Source organism: Pteronotus mesoamericanus, unplaced genomic scaffold, assembly GCF_021234165.1.
Source record: "Pteronotus mesoamericanus isolate MK-2021 breed Mesoamerican mustached bat unplaced genomic scaffold, CSHL_Meso_final contig_68, whole genome shotgun sequence".
NCBI classification, from domain to species: Eukaryota; Metazoa; Chordata; class Mammalia; order Chiroptera; family Mormoopidae; genus Pteronotus; species Pteronotus mesoamericanus.
The window spans coordinates 125,664-143,186 of NW_026555234.1; the positions used below are offsets into that span (position 1 = coordinate 125,664).

At 67.0% G+C, this 17,523-nt stretch overlaps 2 protein-coding genes across 2 annotated transcripts; both read right to left on the minus strand.

Annotated features, from left to right (window-relative positions):
* Nucleotides 1–1,471: 1,471 nt before the first annotated feature.
* ATP5ME (ATP synthase membrane subunit e) lies at nucleotides 1,472–2,873 on the minus strand. Its single transcript, XM_054582200.1, has 4 exons — nucleotides 2,768–2,873; nucleotides 2,384–2,438; nucleotides 1,965–2,063; nucleotides 1,472–1,545 (listed from the first exon to the last, which is right to left on the minus strand). The coding sequence occupies exons 1-4, from the start codon at nucleotides 2,801–2,803 to the stop codon at nucleotides 1,520–1,522; spliced, it is 216 nt and encodes a 71-aa protein (XP_054438175.1). The 5' UTR covers nucleotides 2,804–2,873; the 3' UTR covers nucleotides 1,472–1,519.
* Nucleotides 2,874–8,394: 5,521 nt separating this feature from the next.
* On the minus strand, nucleotides 8,395–15,275 carry SLC49A3 (solute carrier family 49 member 3). Its single transcript, XM_054582201.1, has 10 exons — nucleotides 15,126–15,275; nucleotides 12,193–12,351; nucleotides 11,813–12,026; nucleotides 11,626–11,702; nucleotides 10,721–10,858; nucleotides 10,474–10,590; nucleotides 9,746–9,898; nucleotides 9,373–9,530; nucleotides 9,068–9,177; nucleotides 8,395–8,648 (listed from the first exon to the last, which is right to left on the minus strand). The coding sequence occupies exons 1-10, from the start codon at nucleotides 15,258–15,260 to the stop codon at nucleotides 8,431–8,433; spliced, it is 1,479 nt and encodes a 492-aa protein (XP_054438176.1). The 5' UTR covers nucleotides 15,261–15,275; the 3' UTR covers nucleotides 8,395–8,430.
* Nucleotides 15,276–17,523: the final 2,248 nt, after the last annotated feature.

The following is a 17,523-nucleotide window of genomic DNA, read 5'->3' on the forward strand; positions in this document are numbered from 1 at the left end:
GTGCCTCATGCCCGCTTGGGCCCCACCTGTCACCACTTGGTGCAAGAGGTTATGAAGCCTGAGAGAATGAAGACAATTGTGGATGTTTGAATTTGTTTTAAGGTTTGTGTTTTTAAGCTAAAGCCAATTACAACTAACACAGTGTAGCCCACCCTACATATACACATCAGCCTTTGGATACACAGTAACACCAGGGACCTTTGAGAGTCTGTGAATGTGTCTGAAGCACAGGGTGAGAACTCTGCACATGCATTTATGTGTATATAGATAGACGGGTGGATACAGAGATGCTGTTTCCCATCTATTTTAGGAAACGATGTATGACCAGAAATTTAGAATAAAATGCAAAGAAAACAAGTTGCCCTTTCTTTCCTGTGGTGGAAACTACAGCAGTGTGCGTTGTACGTGACCAATCGTTAAGGTCTGGCATGAAGGCCAAGGCCGTGAGCAAGCGGGATCAGAGGTGCGAGCGCTGTGTGGGAGTGACCTGCCACACAGGCTCTGGGGACCGCGGAGCCGGAGGCCAGGGCAGGCCTTCCTGCGGGCGCCGGCGGCTGGGCCCTCACCGCAGCGCCCCGTGCGTCTGACGGCTTAGCGCCTGAGCCAGGAAGAAAGGCGGGTCGCCCCAAGCCGAGACGGCTACCATTTATCTGGTAGAAACAAAAGATTTTTACCTCGATGTGTGCTCCGAGCCCCTGTCCCAACACTGGAGGACTAACACCACGGGAAACGGCGTGGGTTCAGGCCAGCTGATACCAGGCCCTCCTGCATGCCCCCAGCGGGGACTGGGTGGGGGTGCAGGACACGCCCCCCAGCGCCAGGCCTCACAGGAAGGGGCATTTCAGTTCCCACCTCAGCGGTCAGGGACACCTGGTGACACAGTCCTGTGCCTGGGGCCCAGGCTCCTCCAGGTTCTCCGAGGCCCTTGGCACCAGCTGACTACTCACCTCACAGGTGAGCTAACTCAAAACCAGGGCTGTGAAGTGCAGGCACGCGGCTCCGCAGCTTCCCTCCCACTTGCACGCAAACTCACTTTACAATGAACTTGGCTGACCCCTCAGGTCCTGGGACCCAAACCCCCTGAACAGCTTCTGCAGCACCCCATCCTGGTCCTCGGGCCACGTCCCCTCCCTGGGGTCACAGGGAAGATCCATGAAGTGGGCTGGAGAGCCACAGCTCCATTCCGAGGCATCAGCCTTGCCCCCCGTTTTTGCACTGTGGGCCCCTGCCCTGCATGGCCAGTGTCTGGGCCAGGGCTCAGAGGACTGAAGGTCAAGCACCATGATGTCCAGCTGTGTCTCCGTTACGACACCCGTGGGGCTCCTACCTGGAGGCCCCAGAGAACAGGGGGTAGTTGCTGTGCTTCCCTCCCCTTCCCCACACTCTGTGTCGGTGGTAGGTGACAATCCTTCTGAAACCCGCCCCGTCTCTGCCGGGCACAGACAGAGAAGAGTAAAGGACACCCAGAGGGTCACACAACACAGGGAGCTTTATTCATGCGCACGGCTCGGGCAGAGGCTCACTTCAGGATGCTGTCGTCTCGGGCTGAAAGGGGGGAAGGAAGACTTGCGTCATTACCTGCTCGAGCAACTCAGAAGGAGCACTTCAAATCCCTGGTGTGAAACACTCCAGAGCTAGTTCCACGGAGCCCGATCTGCTCTGCCCAAGCTGCCCTGGGTGGTCCTTTTCCGGGGCATCAGAGGGCCAAGCGTGCAGCTGATGGTTACATGGCCTCTGAGGGCAGCCTGGCCAGCTTACGTCCCCAGACAGTTAACCTCCAAGGCCTAGGGGCCTGGGTCTCACCAAGGGAAAGGTGTCCCCATGTTCCCACCCCCAACCACCCACCGGGCCAGCACAGGATGAAAGGGGCTGGCCCCACCCCCCGACTGCGGGTCACTTGGAGCAGATGTTTGTCCCTGAAAGTCGATGAAAAACTAGTATGTAAGACTCAGGAACACCAATACCTTCTGCCAGTTCTCTCTCGATCCGTTTGAGTTCATCCTGCTTCTTCTTCTCCTCGGCAGCAATTCGCCTTTCCTCCTCCGCCCGGGGTTTCAGGTAACCTGGTCAGGGAGAGCAGAAAGGGAGGCGCTTCCACTGAAATGCTCCCTAAAAGCACCTTGGTCCACGCGCAATGTTACCTTCGGGTCCAGCGAGAACCCCACGCGTACCCGCCTTTAATTCCCTTTTACCTCGACGGAGGGCAAAGCCTGCCGGGCACGTCTAGCCAGAGAGCAGCGCAAGGTCCCGCCGCCCAGCACCCGCCAGCCGTCAGCAGCCCCCGAGTCCCGGGCTGCTCCCGGGGCTCCGGGTGCGCGCCTCCACCCGCCCTGCGCGCGCTGACTCCCCGGTTCACCGACGGCACAAGCCCGCGGTCACTCACTGTAGCGCTTGGCTCCGTAGGCCACGCCGAGGAACAAGGCGGAATAGCGGCAGAGCTGCAGGGAGAGGGCGGTCAGCGGCGCGGCCGGGGCCCGGGAGCAGCCCGCGGGGCGCGGTGGACGGAGAAGGGAGGTCGCGCCGCCGCCTAGGGAGCCCAGGGCGCGAGGCCAGGAGGAACGGGGTCGCACTCGCAGGGTCCCGGGCGCGGAATCGGGGGCGCGGAGCCGCGGTGGACCGAGGAGGGGCTCGGGGGCGCGGGGCAGCGGGGAAGAGATGCGGTCGCACCCGCGGGGTCGGGGTCGGGGGTCCCGAGCTCTGTCGGGTCGGACCCACGGGAGCCCACGCGGAGCTGAGGACCAGGAGGCGGCCACGAACCCTAGTTCACCTTGATGAGCGGAGAAACCTGCACCGGCGGCACCATCTTGTCCGTGACCTTCGCGCCGGAAGCACAACCCAGGGCGACGAGGCCTCGGAAAGCCTTGGAGTCGCAAAAGTGTACGGGGACAGCGCATGCGCCATCGGCGACGCGTGGGCACACTGTGGCGCCCCTGGCGGCCGGAGGGGGAACGGCGAGCGCCCGCGTAGGTTGCGTGTGACGTCACGAGACGCGCACGGTGTGCGGGGGCGCGCAGCTCGCAACCGGCTGCGCGCGCGTGATGCGGATGGAGCGAGCGGGACGGCGGCGCGGGCGTGTTCCCGGGAGGAGCAACGGGACGTCTGACGTCTCCCGGCCAAGGCGGCGCCCACGCACCGCAGGCCTAACGTGCGAGAAGTTTCAGTCGCGCTTGCAAAGTGCGCAGGGGGCGCTCTCCGCTCCGAGTCGGCCCCGTCACCCCCCGCAGTCGGGGAGGAGCCGAGCCGCCCTACTCGAGGGTCCCCCGCCGAGGTCAGACCCGAGAACGGCCCGGGGCGGGGGCCCGGGGTCGGGCGCCCCTGGCCCCCAGGCCCCTCGGACGGTGCCGGTGGGTCCCACGGCGGAGCTGGAGCGCCCGCATCCCAGGGGTCCCCCGGAAAGACGACCCCCAGCAGAGCCGGCTCCCTGGGCCTCGCCGGCTCCTGCCCTGGGGATCCTGCAGTCCAAGTTCCTAGGTCCTCCTCGACCTGGGCCTCAAGGGCCACGGGCCCCCAGACCTCAGGTGCAGAAGGGAGGAGTGCACGGCCGGCGCAGAGGCCCCACACCCCGGGCCCGGAATAAGCCCTCCCTCACGGCCCCTGCTCCCCCTCGGAGCCACCCCTGCCTCCCTCAGCTCAGGTCAGCTCTGCTGGAACCCGGCCAGGCCAGGCCCAGTGTACAGAGGGGCCGCCTAGAAATGGGGCAGCGGTGGCCCGGCCGCCTCCCCAGCTTGCCAGCGCGTGGTGCCCAGGCACGGGGCTCAGGGCGCAGCGGGTAGATTCTCCAGCCTCGGTGGAGTTGCTTTGGGAGAAGCTCCGTGAGAACAAGGGCTTGGGACTCACTAGGGTCCCTGCTCGGGGTTGGGGGGGCACCTCTCCTTACTCTTCACCAAACCCACATGTTTCAGAAGAAAACTGGGCTGAACCTGAAGAGCATGGAGTGTGGGCACAGTTGGCCCAGTGAGTCTGCAGGGGCGAAGGGGAGGACCCCCTCCGGGAGCCTGGGCAGGGCCTGCGCCCATCCGCTGACCCCGCAGGCCCAGCTCCGGGCCTCCCGGCCGCACCACCGGAAACACCTGCGCTGTTCCCTGGGCCGGAGAGGCACCTGGAGGACGGTCCTCTAGGCTATGGGCCCTTCCCTGGGTGGAGAGCGCGGCCTCCGTGGCCCTCTCCGTGCTCCCTGAGGACGATGTGTGCACACTGACCCCACGCGCCGCAACACAAACTCCCCGTGCCCACGGGACAGGCTGCGTGGCCCCGCTGGGTGTTCACACACAGCACGGTGCCCTTGAGCAGCTGGGCACATGACCTCAGGTGACAAATGTCTTTGCCCTTCCCTGAATTTTAAAATAAACCAGACTCCTCTGCAACTCTTGCTTCCAGAATCAAAAATAAGTGTCTCCGGGGCTGAGGGTAGGGCCAGGCCAGAGCCCCGGTGGAGACCACACACCAGCAGCTCTCACCACACGGGAGGTGGCAGCCGCTGTGGGGGGCGGCGGGGGGTGGCACACACTCAGGCCCGCCCACAGCACCACCCAGGAAGGCCCCTGAAGGGGGGGGGCATACACCTTGGTCCAGGCCCTGGAAGGTGTAACGTGCTCCCACCTGGCTCAGGACCCCAGGACTGCCAGCTGACTCCCCACACCTGTCAGGGCCAGCTGTCCGTGTCGAGTCCCAACATCCTCCCAGAAGCTAGGCTGCACAGCTATCTTTAGTGCGGCCCCAGACCCCGGCCGGCCCAGGAACCCTCCCCGGGGACCCTGCAGGAACTTCCTGGCCTCTGCTTCAGGGCCTGTGGCACAGACCCACGCACCTTCCCCTCTGCATGCAGCCCCCACTCCTGCAGCCCACCAGGCCCTCCCAGGCCCAGCCAGACCCCACCCCGCGGGGCGGGAGGCCCTGCTCACAAGCAGCCCAGGCCCAGGGCTCCCACCTCAGGCCCGTGTTCTCCCCGGGGGTCCTCTAGGAAGAGCCCCCCCGCCCTGCTCGCCCCTGCAGGTGGATGACCTGTCCCCAGGCTCCTCGGGGGGCCGGCCGCCCCACACTCACTGGAGGGCCTAGCCCACTGGGGCATGGGCTCAGAGATGGGCCACAGGGACAGCCCCCCAGTGACTGCGGTGCCACAGGCCCCCCAACGCCCTCACCGACTCCCCGCTCACCGAGGGCTGCGGCCGCTGCCCACCCCACCCCGGACCAGTGCTTCCAGCCTCTGACTTTGTGGGCGCAGGCTCCCACAGGGCGGTGGTGGGGCAGGGAGGCTTAGTGCAGGCTCCGGCCCTCATCCCCTCTGGCACGCCTGTAGTGGGGGCAGGGGAGCGGTCCCAGTGCCAGGACTGGAGGCCTGGGGCTTCTCCGCCACCAAAGCAGGGAAGTGAGGGCACACAGGACATACTTGGGGGGCGTTTGGTGACTGGCCACTAGGTCCGCTTACAGGGACCTTGTGCAAATCTGGGGAAAGTGCCTTCGTTCTGGCTCCTGCAGCCCCCAGGTCCTCAGCCCACATGCATGTGGCCGGGAGGTGTGCAGGATCCACGGCCACAAGGGCCCTGAGTGTGGGCTGGTGGGAGGTGCCGGGAGAGTTGGGGGCCCTGCAGGCTCTGGCTGGACTGCAGGCCTGGCCGGGCCGAGTTCAAGGGGAACCCCGTGCGCTGTGAGGTCAGGGCCTCCTCAGGACCCTGCACTCACCGAGATCCTGCAGCTGCCCCAGCCTGGGCCCCAGGACCCAAGTGTCAGGGTCCACCCACCCTCTGCATAAGCCCCCCAACCCCTGGGCTGGGGCCCCTGAGCCTCAGGGCTCTCGTCACAGGCCAGCGGAGAGACCAAGAAAAGGTGGGGGGTGGGGGCCTGTGGGCCCAGAGGGCGGCCTCCGATGTCTCTCCAACTCTGAGCAGACCCAGATCCGGGAGTTCAGGGAGCTGAGGCTCTGCTCTGGCCGAGAGCCCCTGACCCAGGGGGGCCCTGGAACCCCTAACACAGGCCCCTGGGAGACCCCGCATGAGCCTCCCCCCTGAGCCAATAAGACTGGGCGCCAGTGCTCACGCGGGCATCCGTCCCAGCCTTCAGGCTGGCGGGTCAGAACCGAGACGGTTTCATCGACAAGGAGGACCCGAAGGACATGTATGCCCCCCTGCGTGGGTGTCCAGGCAGGACTCCATCACGGCCCCCCGCCCGCCCCGGCCTGCGCCCACGGGCTGCAGCAACGGGGCTGGCGGGGCGTCCTCAGGGCCCGTGGGGAGGGGCAGCCCAGGCAGGGGAGGGCCTGCCCCCCACCCCCATCTGCAGCACGCTCTCCCCAGCCGGAGGGGGCCCTGCCCTTGGAGTGGGGGGGGGGGCGGAACAGGCTGGTTTCCCTGGGGCAGGGGAATTCGCACAGACCCGCCTTCCCTCTGGGCCCCCTGATGGCCAGGTAAACAGGTCACAGACCTTCCCAGCTCCATGTGGCCTCCTGTTCCCACTCCTGGGCAGCCCGCCTGCCAGGGCTCGGGGTTTTGCCGACATGCTGAACCTGCACCCCTCACACCTGGGCGGGGCAGGCCTCCATCGGCTGGCCTCCAGGCCCCCCCAACCCCGTCTCCTCCGCTTTGCTCTGGGGTCACCAGGAGAGCCATGGAGGTGGGCGGCCCTGTGTGGCACCTGCCAGCAGCGTGCCACCCGGTAACTGCGCCCGCACCAGGCAGGACCGGTGTGCGCCGTGCTCCTCCGGCCCGTCCGCTACGCCGCCTTCCCCGACATGTTCGGGGAGCTCAGCAGCGAGTCCTCTGGCTGCCAGCCAGCACGCATTCACTTAGAAATGTGTTTATTTAGGAATGCAGACGTTCCATATAAAAACCCAAATTTTCAGATCTCGTGGAAAACCCTAGGACCTGGCACGTGTGCCCTTCCCCACATCTCGCACGCCCCCCCCCAGCCTGCGAGCTGACACTCGGCCCCGGCCCCCGTCCGTGGCTGGTGGCCCTGCTGGCCCGTCTCTGGCACTGGGGGACCCGGGGGACCCTGAACGGAGCCTTCCAGGGCAGGAGCCGCAGGGCGCCCAGGTGCCCGGGGGCAGGAGGGCCCCTCGGGCTGATAGCGGAGTGGAGGGCGCACGGGCGGCCGGAGTCTCCGTGGGCAGGAACGGATGCCGAGGAGGCCATCCCGAAGACCAGCCTTGAAGACGTCGGACCCCGGAGGCGAAGGCAGCATCAACCAGGATGAGTGCGCATGCCGCAGGCTCTGATGGGCTGGAGCCCACGCCCTGCCCAGCTTCCCCCACGACCCCAAGTCCCTCAAAATAACGGAGGGCAAACCTGCCCTGCCCCCGCGGCCAGCGCTGCGTCTGGGGCTCCCCGGGCCGAGCCCTGGAGAGGGGTCCGCCTGCCGGGCGCTTGCCTCCCTTCGCCGCCGCCTCCGCCCCACAGGGACGGTGACCCCGCGTGTGTATCAGGAGAGGCTCCCAGTGTTCAGTGCTCCCGGAGCATGGCCCCCATGAGCCCGCCCACCAGGCATCCCTACCCCGTGGACGAGCGTGGCGTGAGCGGTCCCAGGCCGCGGGCCCCTGCCCCTGTCCGGCGGACCTGTGCTGACCCTTTCTTCGGGGCAGCTCACTCGGGCCCCTCTGCTTGTCCTCAGCATCAAGCGGCTGCTCCTGCCCCAGGCAGACAGGATGACTGCGGAGGAGGGTCGGCCCTGCGGCCCCCACCCGCGCCTTCTCCCGTGGCCCCCGGGACGCCAGGGCTCTGCTGGGGGCGCCCCGGCCAGGAGGCGCTGCGGCATCGGTGTGGGTGGGACGCCCGGTGGCCGAGCGCCGCTCACCCCACCCGGGGCGGAAACCAGGTGGGGCCGCAGCCCTGAGGGGCCCTCCTGCTCGTCCCCTCCTGCCGGGGCCTGACCCCTGACACCCTGCCTGCAGGTCGACCAGATGTCCCAGTTCGAGGCTGCAGGCAACCTGGACTACAAGGCACTGAGCTAGTGCTCACCCACGGGGAGGGGGAGGAGGAGGGAGGGGTGTCCCCGCTCCCACCCGGGCTGTGGCCAGCTCCCTAACCCTGAACCCACGAACCTGCCTGCCAGTGTCTGTAGGGAAGGGGCCTCGTCCGGCAGGGCAGGGGAGCCTGGGGGACACACGCCCATGGGGCCTGCCCGTCTGCCAGCACCCAGGCGGGGGTCTGGTCGGTCACTCAGTGACCAAGGCTGAGGGAGGCTCTGGGAGGGGCTCCTTCAGGGAAGGCCCCCGCCCCGTGCACTCCAGACGCAGACGCCTGGGGCCCTCAGGAGCCCCAGCCTGTCCAGCTGCCTATCAGCCAGGTCCCCACACGCTGCTTGTGCCAGCTGCTGCTGACCCGGCGTGGCCACTGGGCCACCCTGCCGTGCCCAGGCCCCGGTGACCGGAGCCTCCCCCTCCAGCGCCCTCCACACCCCCAGGCCGGCTTCTCAGGCCCCGCAAGGGCCGGAGACGCTCTAGGGATGAGCTGCCCCCGGGCTTCCTGGAGCTTCCATGCTGGGGCCGTCGGGAAGCCCAGGCAGGGCCTCAGGGTGGGTCTGCGGTGGGGGTGTGCTGTCCCGGTGGCAAGGGCTGGAGCTGGCCTCGGCCTGCAGGCGCCGGTACGGGGTGTGGAAGAGCAGCACCAAGCAGCAGCTGAAGAGGGTGCACAGGCCGGCCATCAGCAGCATGGGCACTGGGGGGACACAGCCAGCTCTGCCAGGGCTCACCGCACAGCGCCGGCGGCCAGCTGACCCGCCTCAGGTGAGCGGGAGAGCAACCCAGGAACGGCCCCTCTGGTGGCCACGCCCACTCCCATCTCTGTCTGTCTGTCTCTTTCTCTCTCATCTATTTTTCTGGCTTCATTTTCAGTGACTCACACAGGGTTTAGAGGTTGGGCTCTGTAAAGGTCTCGGGGCTGCTCCCACCATGCTAAGCTGGGGGCTCTGCCTGTTGACCTCTGACCCCCGCCTGGTGGGAGCCCAGCACCCACCCACCAAGGACAGCAATAGGGCGGGTGCAGGGAGGCCCCCAGGGCTGCAGTGGGTGGGGGCCCAGGCCCCGCCCTCCTCACCGGGGCTCCTGCTGGGGTCTCCCGAGGGCCCGGACACTCACCCTCCCAGTCCAGGAGGCCCTGGTCCCCTTGGCAGGTGGAGAAGCCCGGCTTCGCGCGGCGCACGGCCAGGGCGGTCAGCAGCAGCATGATGAGCAAGCCCTCCACCTGCCTGGACAGCCACGCGGCCCTCAGCCCAGCCGGATGCCGCCGCCTGCCCCAGTGCCGCACGCCCGCCCAGGCTGCCCGCAGCAGGCGCTCAGACCACGCCCGCCTTGCTGGGGCAGGCGTCCCCGCTGGGTGGCCTGGGATGCACGAGGACAGGGTTGGGGGGTCCCCGGGGGGACGACAGGGGACTCACACTCACCCCAGCACGAAAACCAGGCCGGCGGCGGCGCCCTCCCCCACGGGGAAGGAGCACTCCACCGCCAGCTCCATGGCGACGGGCGCCGCCGAGAAGCCCAAGAGCCCGAGCAGGGAGCAGATGGCGGCCAGCGCGACGGCCTGGCCCCGCCGCTGGGACACCTGGGCGCAAGGTGCACGGGGCCGGCGGTCAGACACACCCTGGCTCTGGACGCAGGCTGCCGGGCCCGCACCAGCACCCCCTGGCTGAACAGGGCGGGCGTCGGGCACAGCTGTGCCAGGGCCCCCCCCCCCCCAGGACAGGGCCCGCGCGGCTGTTCTGGCCGGGCCGCAGCCGCCGCCCCAGAGCCGTAGTCTCGGCTGCAGGGGGCACTCACCAGGGCAAAGGCCACGCAGACCAAAGAGGTCAGGCAGAAGCCGACCTTGACGGCTTCCGTGAAATGCTTGGTCCGGTCCACGTACAGGCCGAGGCCCAGCGCCCCCAGGATCCCAAACACTATGAAGAGAGCCCCGCAGAGGCCCGCGAACTCCTGGGGAGGCGGGTGGCAGTGACCGTCCTTAGGGCGCAGGCTGTCACAGGGCACAGGGCCGCCGTGCGCTGAGGCGCCAGCAGGACCCAGGGCACGGGGGCAGGGCAGGGGGCACAGAGCCCGGGGGCGCCCCTCCCCTGTGTGCTGCCCCCCTGGGTCTCACCGACGGCTGGCGGGGGGACCTGGTGCCTGCACACACCGCGCCCCCATCCCTGTGCCCCGCACCCCACTCGCAGGGCCAATGCCAGACAGCAGAGCGCACAGCCAGAGGTGCTGTGAGCAGGCCACGGCCCTTCCCTCAGCAGGCCCCGTATCGGGGGACCCTGGCCCAGGGCCGCCGGGCCGCCGTCCTGGGTGGGGCACTGGGACAGAGGGAAAGTCCAGTGCCCGAGGGGCCCGCCCTCCCCACGGCCCCAGCCCACCAGACGCTCCTCACACGCGGCAGCTCCACAGTGCCCGCAAGGGGAGGCCGCCCTGAGCGAGCGGGGAGATCCAGGGCGTGGGGAGGCCCGGGCCTGGGGCCGCAGGGGCACCCCGCCTGCAGGGGCGGCTCCCAAAGCCGCGCGGGCACTCACGTTGGAGTAGCCTTCCACACAGAGCACCTGCTCCAGGAGGGCCGAGAAGCTGGAGAAGATGCCGACGCCACCCCCGAAGCACACGGCCAGGATGACGTAGGCCTTGTTCCTCAGGAGCTGGAGGGGAGGGGCTCCTCAGCCGGGGGCGCAGGACGCAGGACGACAGGAACTTCCCCCTCCCCACACCCCCCTGCCCCGCCCCTCCCTGCCCCCAGGCCCTCCCCAGCCCTGGCCCCGTGGCACCAACCAGCTTCAGCCCGTCCAGGAACCCCTCCGAGGTGGACTGGGCCGCCCCCGCGGAGGGCGGGGTGGGGGGCACGCTCTCCCAGAGGCAGGCGGTGGCCAGCAGGCAGGCGAGGCCGGCGGGGACCATGTAGATGCCCAGCTGCGGGAAGGCGTGCAGCAGGCTCGTGTGTGCACAGGCAGATCCCGCGGCGCCAGCGCTGGCTCCGGGGCCCAGCGCCCGCCACCCCGGGCGGACGTCAGGGAGCCTGCACCGCAGTGGGCCCACTCGGCTCCGCACCCTGGGACCCAGCTTCCAAAGTGTCGCCCAGGGACGGCTACACAGGGACAGCCCCGGCTCCGCCCCTCCCGCAGCTCGGAGCACCGCCCCACGGCCCTCTGGACCCCCCTTCCCGCCCCGGGAGTGTCCCCTGCGGCTCCCGTGGTCCCTCCCCGTGGTCCCTCCCCGTTCCTCGAGCCCTCCGCCCCAGCCTGCCCCACTCCCCGACCTGAGCAAAGCTCCAACTCCAGGGGGCCCGGCACCAGCCCGCCCTCCCCAGGTGCAGCCCCACCCTCAACGCCCACCCGCCTCCGGCCTCTCCGCTGTCCCTCCTCTTCCCGCGGCCCTCCCGCGCACTGCTCCAGCCGCCCCCACCTCGCCGAGGCCTCTCCCCACAAGGAAACCACCTGCCACTGAGAAAGCGCCGGCCCTCGCACTCAGAGAACTCCTGTGCGCACGACAGGGGGCGGGCGCACACTCGCACACAGGCGTGGACGCGCTCATGCCCACTAGGACCCGCCACGCATGATTGCGCAAGGCGCACGCCACGCACAATACATGCATGCATGCAACGCAAACTTACATGCATGTGCACACAGCACATGCAAACTCGCATGCGCCTGTGGGGCTGTACGGCGCCGCGCCCTCACCATCACGGGGATGTCGTCCTCCTTCTTCACCAGGGCAGGAGACAGCAGGTTGGCCACCAGGACACCCAGGGGATTTGCTGGACGGACAGACAGAGCACACCGCAGGTCGGCCACCGGCGGAGCCCTCTGCCCCCCAGGACCGCGCACGGGGCGGGCGGGGAGACCGGGGCCCCGCCCCTCGACGCACCCATGGTGCCGATCATGTTGGCCGTGGCGCGCTGGTGCTCCGGGAACCACAGGGCGGCCAGCTTGGCCGGAGAGAAGATGACCAGGCTCTGCGCCAGAGCACAGAGGCTCTGGCCCCCCAGGAGGAAGGCAAACGGCTCCGAGGCCCGGAAGGGCATGCAGGGCAGGGCGCGGAAGACGCTCCCGACAAAGTTCAGCCAGGCGCCCAGGACGGTCTGCAAGGGGGAGGTTGGGGGCTCGGAGGGCCAGCCCACGCCCTTCTGGCAGGCCCCAATGGCTCTGCCTGGGGACCCCAGCCTGGGGGGTGGGCGATGGCGCCCCAGCCCACGCTTGGGGGCCCCACCCCATCCCGGAGCAGGCCCCCGCATGGGTCTGACTCACCGCCCAGCGGAGCCCGACTGAGTCCAGGACCCAAATGGCCGCCAGGCCAAATGGGATGGACACCACAAAGTAGACCAGCGAGAGCCAGTTGACCTGCTGGGCGGACAGGCGGAAGTGCCGGGCGATGGTGTCGGCCACGGGCGCGAAGCTGAGCCACAGCTGTGGGACACACGCCAGCGTCAGCGCAGGGGCCGGAGCCACAGGCACCGCAGCCTCCCGCTGCGCTGGGCTGGCCAGCGGCCTGAGAAAAGGAAGTGTCCTGCCGTCCAGTAATGGCCAGGGTCTTCTCCTGGCCACCCCCAAGGAAGGTTGCCGGGTGGAAAGGGCCAAACAGCATGCCCAGCCTGCGGACAGCGCCGTCCTTGCGGGCTTGGTCCTGGGGGCAGAAGGGGGCCGGAGCCTGGACAGAGCCTGTGGGACCATGGGCCCCGCCAGGGCTGACCTGCCAAGGAAGAGGCCCGAGCGCTATCAGTAGGAGGTGGGGTCTGCGGGCGGCGCACTGTGTGGCAGGTGGGCGCTGGGCGTGGCTGAGCACAGAGCTGGCTGAAGCGCCGGGATCAGGGAGCCGGCGGCCCTGGCCCCGGGTGCGCGGCCATGCCAGGCGGAGAGCACGTTTCAGACGACCCTCAGTGCCTGTGGTGGACACCCCCGTGGACAAGGGCAGGAGGCAGGGTGGACCAAGAGCCACGGACGGGCATAGTGGAAGAGGCCATGGGCGGGCGACGGGGAGGAGGAGGCAGAGACAGCCCAAAACACACCTCCAAGCCTGTCTGCAAACTCAGTCCCAGGTGAAACCCCTGGGCTGGGGTGGGGGGCCCTGCCCGAGGCCCCCCAGGAGACCGAGTGTTGGGAGGTGAGAAAGCCAGAGACATGTTCCAGCTGCAGGTGCCATCTCGGCTGGGCCCCCTGACTCGGCAGGCCTCCGGGCACCAGTGGGTGTGGCTGGGTCAGCCCGGAAGGCTTCCTGGAGGAAGTGGGACACCGCCTGGCCCCTGGGGGGTTGCTGGGAAGACAGGAGAGAAGGGGCCCTCCAAGGCTCACTGCAGGGGCAGTGGGGAGGTGGGCCAACGACCAGGCCGAGCCTGTCACAAGTCCAGGTGCATGATGCCCCTCCTCGGAGAGGACCTGGGGGCTGGGCCCAGCCCACCCTCCTCAGCACAAGCGGCAGACCCAGGTTTCCTGGGTGAGAGCTCTGGTCACAGGCTCCCACGTGATGGCGAGCTTTGGCAACAGCTGCTTTTTCTTCCTTCTTTAAAAGACAGAACAGGGACGGATCTCCCTGGGGACAGAAAGGGTGCCCAGGCAGGCCTAGAAGCCTCCTGCGCAGCCTGGTCCAGCACAGGGCACCCGGTGTCTGTCTTCCAGACCCACCCTGCAGAGCGGAGCCTGCCCCTCGCTGGCCTTGCCCTCCCCGGGCCCCTCCCCAGTGCTCGTGGCCGACAGAGCAGGCGACGGTCCTGCTGCCGACCGTAGCGTGTCTTTACGTGATCGCAGGGCAGCCAGGCGCTGCCCAGCCAGGCCCTGTGGTTCTGTGGGAGGCTGGGGCGTCGCACCCCGGCCGCCCAAGCATAATGGGAGGCGAGGCGCCAGGTGGCCCGGGGCGGCCCGTGGGCACGCAGCCTGGCCCACGAGCAGGTGGCCGCTCGAGGGGCGGGGCGGAAGGGTGGCTCCGAGTCCCTGGAGCCCTGGGGAACAGGTTCCCCAGGACCGCAGGCTTGGCACGCGGGTTATTTTGAGCTGAAGGCCATGGAGTCCCTGCAGGCTCACAAGAAACTTACTTCTCCTTTAAAGCACTTAGACTCGGGGCCTTGCCCGTGATTAGCTGCCACCAGAAATAACTTTACATCCTGTCTATCAGGCTGAGCTCACTTCCCACCGCTCGGCAGCTGCTCCTCTGATCGCCCCGCAGCGACCTTCCTCCGGCCGACAACCCCAGGCGCCTGACCTCGCCCTGGGCTCAGAGAGCCCTCCACGCCTCTTCTCTCTGTCTCTGGCTCTCCCCTGGGTGTGGGGTTCCACCCGGAGCCGCATATGTGATTAAATAAGATCATTTTATCTTGTTCATCTGCCTCGTGTCAATTTGGCTACTGGACCAGCTGGAGGAACCCAGACGGGTAGAAGAAGGATGTTTTTCTCCCCCACGTGCCCTTCCGCTCAAGTGCAGTAGACGCCTGTTCCAGGGACCCGCGGAGGGCCCAGCTGGGGCCGTGAAGGTAGAGAAAGGGCCGCCCACTGAGCCTACCTGGGCCAGACGGCCTCCGGGTAGAGCAATGTGGGGCTCGGGGGTGAGTCTGGGGAAGGAGAAGGTGGAGGGGCTGTGTGCCAGGAGCTGGCTGACCGGCTTTCACTGGCCTGGGCTCTGGGGCCGAGTCCCTGCCAGCAGTGGGGACAGCTCTAGAACAGGCGGTGGAGTCGCTGCAGACTCCAGCCGGGGAGCTAGGGAGGAGGGCAGCCAGTAAGGACGGCCTTTGAGGGACCTCCGAACTGAAATGGAATCCCAGGCGGGCACAGGTAACAGGGGAGGGTCTCTGCCCTGGCGGTCCCAAAGGCCTGTCCCATGCCTGGGGTTTCCTCACAGGGTGTGGGGACATCTGGAGGGTGCCTTCCATCTGCCCACAGAGACTCCTACACCATCCTGTCGCAGGAGGGGGATACTTTGGAAACCACCATAGATGACGGCACCTGGGCGCAGCCGGCAAAGACAGCAGCCCCTTTCTCCCCGCACAGCCACCGTCGGAAGGGGCTCCCGCCCCGCCACCCCCGCCCCTGCGGGCCTACTGTCCCTTCGCAGAATCGAGCCCCGGAGCCGAAGCGCGCCCAGGGGGCACTGAGGCATCGGAGGGGGCGAATAGGGGCTCCGCGTGCGTCCCGGCCTCGGCCCCCGCCCCGTCGCAAGAGCCCCCCCCGCCCCGCCCAGGAGCCGCCGCCTGTACCATGGCATTGGAGCAGCTGAGCAGACTGACCACCAGCAGGAAGACCCAGCGGCGCGCGTAGGAGCGGTAGGCCAGCAGCGCGCCCAGGGACGGGGACGCGGCGGCCCACTGCGCGTCCCCCGCCGGCCCTGCCATCTCCTACCGGGCCTCCGGCTCGAGGGGCGGTCCGGGGGCGGGACCGCCCTGGGAGGTGGGGCCGGGCGCGCGGGGCGGGACCTCCAGATCAGTCCCAGCCCAAGGGGCAGAGGTCACAGCCCTGCCGAGAAGGAAAGGGGCCCGTGGCGAAGCCGCCCCGGCCCCCAGGGCCACGGTGGGAGTGTCTGCCACAAAGAAGGGACAGTCCTCCCGCAGGGGCCAAACCGGTCCCGGCCGCTGGGTGGTTCCCGCTGCGGACAAGCCCACAGGGGTGCCCGCGGAGGGCGCGCCGCTGGGCCCGAGACGGGGACGCACGTCCCGACGCGGGTATGGAAAGTGCACTTCCGCGCCCTCACCCCCTATTCCAAACGAGTCCCGGAGGCCAGCCTGGAAGAGGCGGCTGAGTCCGTTTTCAGCAGGCACGGGAACGAGGGGCGGAGGCAGAGGAGGCGCTGGTGCGGGGGCCAGGCGGGCCGGCGCCGGACCTGGGTCGGCGGGGAAGGAGGACTGCGGTTTCTTATCCGCAAGTCACAGCCGAGGACACCGCCGAGGCAGAGGAGCGGGTTTCCGTCTGTGCCAGAGACCTCAGGGCTGGAAGGCAGAGAGGTGGGACTGTCAGCTCGTAGCTGAGGGCGGCGTCTCTCCGCCAGCTTCGTCCCCACCCGCCGCCCACCTAGGACCTGTCTGCTTCCCGAGGTCCTCTGTGTGGGGCTAGCGGAAGCGGACGCGGCCTGGCCGCAGGTCGCCGCCTGGGACTGTCCTGCTCCGCCGCGGGGCCTCCCCGCAGCCTAGGGCTCCTCCGTGGAGCGCGAACTCGCAGGGCGGCAGACAATCCGTGGCGTTTCCAGACACCAGCCGCGGCACACGGGAACCAAAGCTAAAGACACACTCCATTCACAGTCCATTCAGAGAAAATTACGTCCTTGTATATGAAGTTAGCGAAATGTACACAGGACTGGATGCTAAAAATTCCGCAACAAAAATCTTAAAAATGGAGGCACACCGTGCTCATGGATTGGAATGTCCAACCTGGTCACACTGGACAAAGGGTTTAATACAATTCCTAACAAGAGGATTTTTGTAGGCACAGACTGGAGAAAACATTTGCAAACCGCATACCCAGCAAAGGATTGGTGGTACCTTGAAGATATAAAAAGGCCTCGAACCTCAGCAGTAAAAAACAACAACAAACAAGTCGAATTGGAAACTGGCCACGCCCAGGTTGGGGTGGCTCCGCTGGACGGAGCGAGGTCCCGGAGCCGGGAGGAAGAGTCGCAGGTTTGATTCCTGGCCAGGACACACGCAGGCTGCGATTCCATCCCCACATCGGGGCTCCCGTGAGAAGGCAACCGGCTGGTCCGTTTCCTCTCTCGCTGCCCCTCACACCTCTCTCTCTAAAAAAGCAATGAAAAAATATCCTTGGGTGAGCCTTAGAAAAGAGAAAATGGGCGAAAGACATAAAGAGACACAGCACTGAAGAGGATATACAGAGGGCACATAGTGACAAATGGCTAACATCACCAGCCTTGAGGAAAACGCAAATTCAAACCACGATCAGACAGGACCCCACACCTTTGAGAATGGCTACAATACAGACACCGACATCAAATGCTGGCGAGGCCGTGGGTAACTCGGTCGCGGATGCCGGTTGCTGTTAAGATTGTAAACTCTTACAGACACCGTGGAAAAACAATTCTTAAAATTCACATAACATGGAAAGTACATTCATTTGGGAACAATGACTTTTTCTACTTTCGGTGACACTGTTCTATTTAAATTCTGAACGAGTATCTTCAACGCAAGCGCCTAAGCGGCTCGGGTGCGGAGCGCCCGCCCAGCACCACCCACGAGGCCGCGCCGAGCCCAGGGCCGCGTGCTGAGGTGGGTTGGGGACCTCCCCACGAAAACACCCACGTGGCGTTTACCCAGCTGTCTCTAAAGGCTTTTTACAGTAACATTCAGTGCACACAATCGTGACTAAATCTGTTTCCATTTCTTTACCTCCTTTTTACTCAACCAAACATAGACTCCAATCGGCACCCCAAACTAGCGCCCACGGAGGTTCTGTCCGGCTGCTGTGTCTTCCCTGAACAGGATTTGCTCAGAACGAAGCAGCTGAGAGCCGTCGCTTTGCCAAGGCTGGCGCACAGGCGACGCCTTCTTTGCTGAGGACAACGTCAGGGGGGAACCTCACCTCAGAGGGGAGGCAGTGGCGCCACCCTGTTTGTTGGCTTTCGCACGAGTTTCCTCTGCTCTGGTCGAG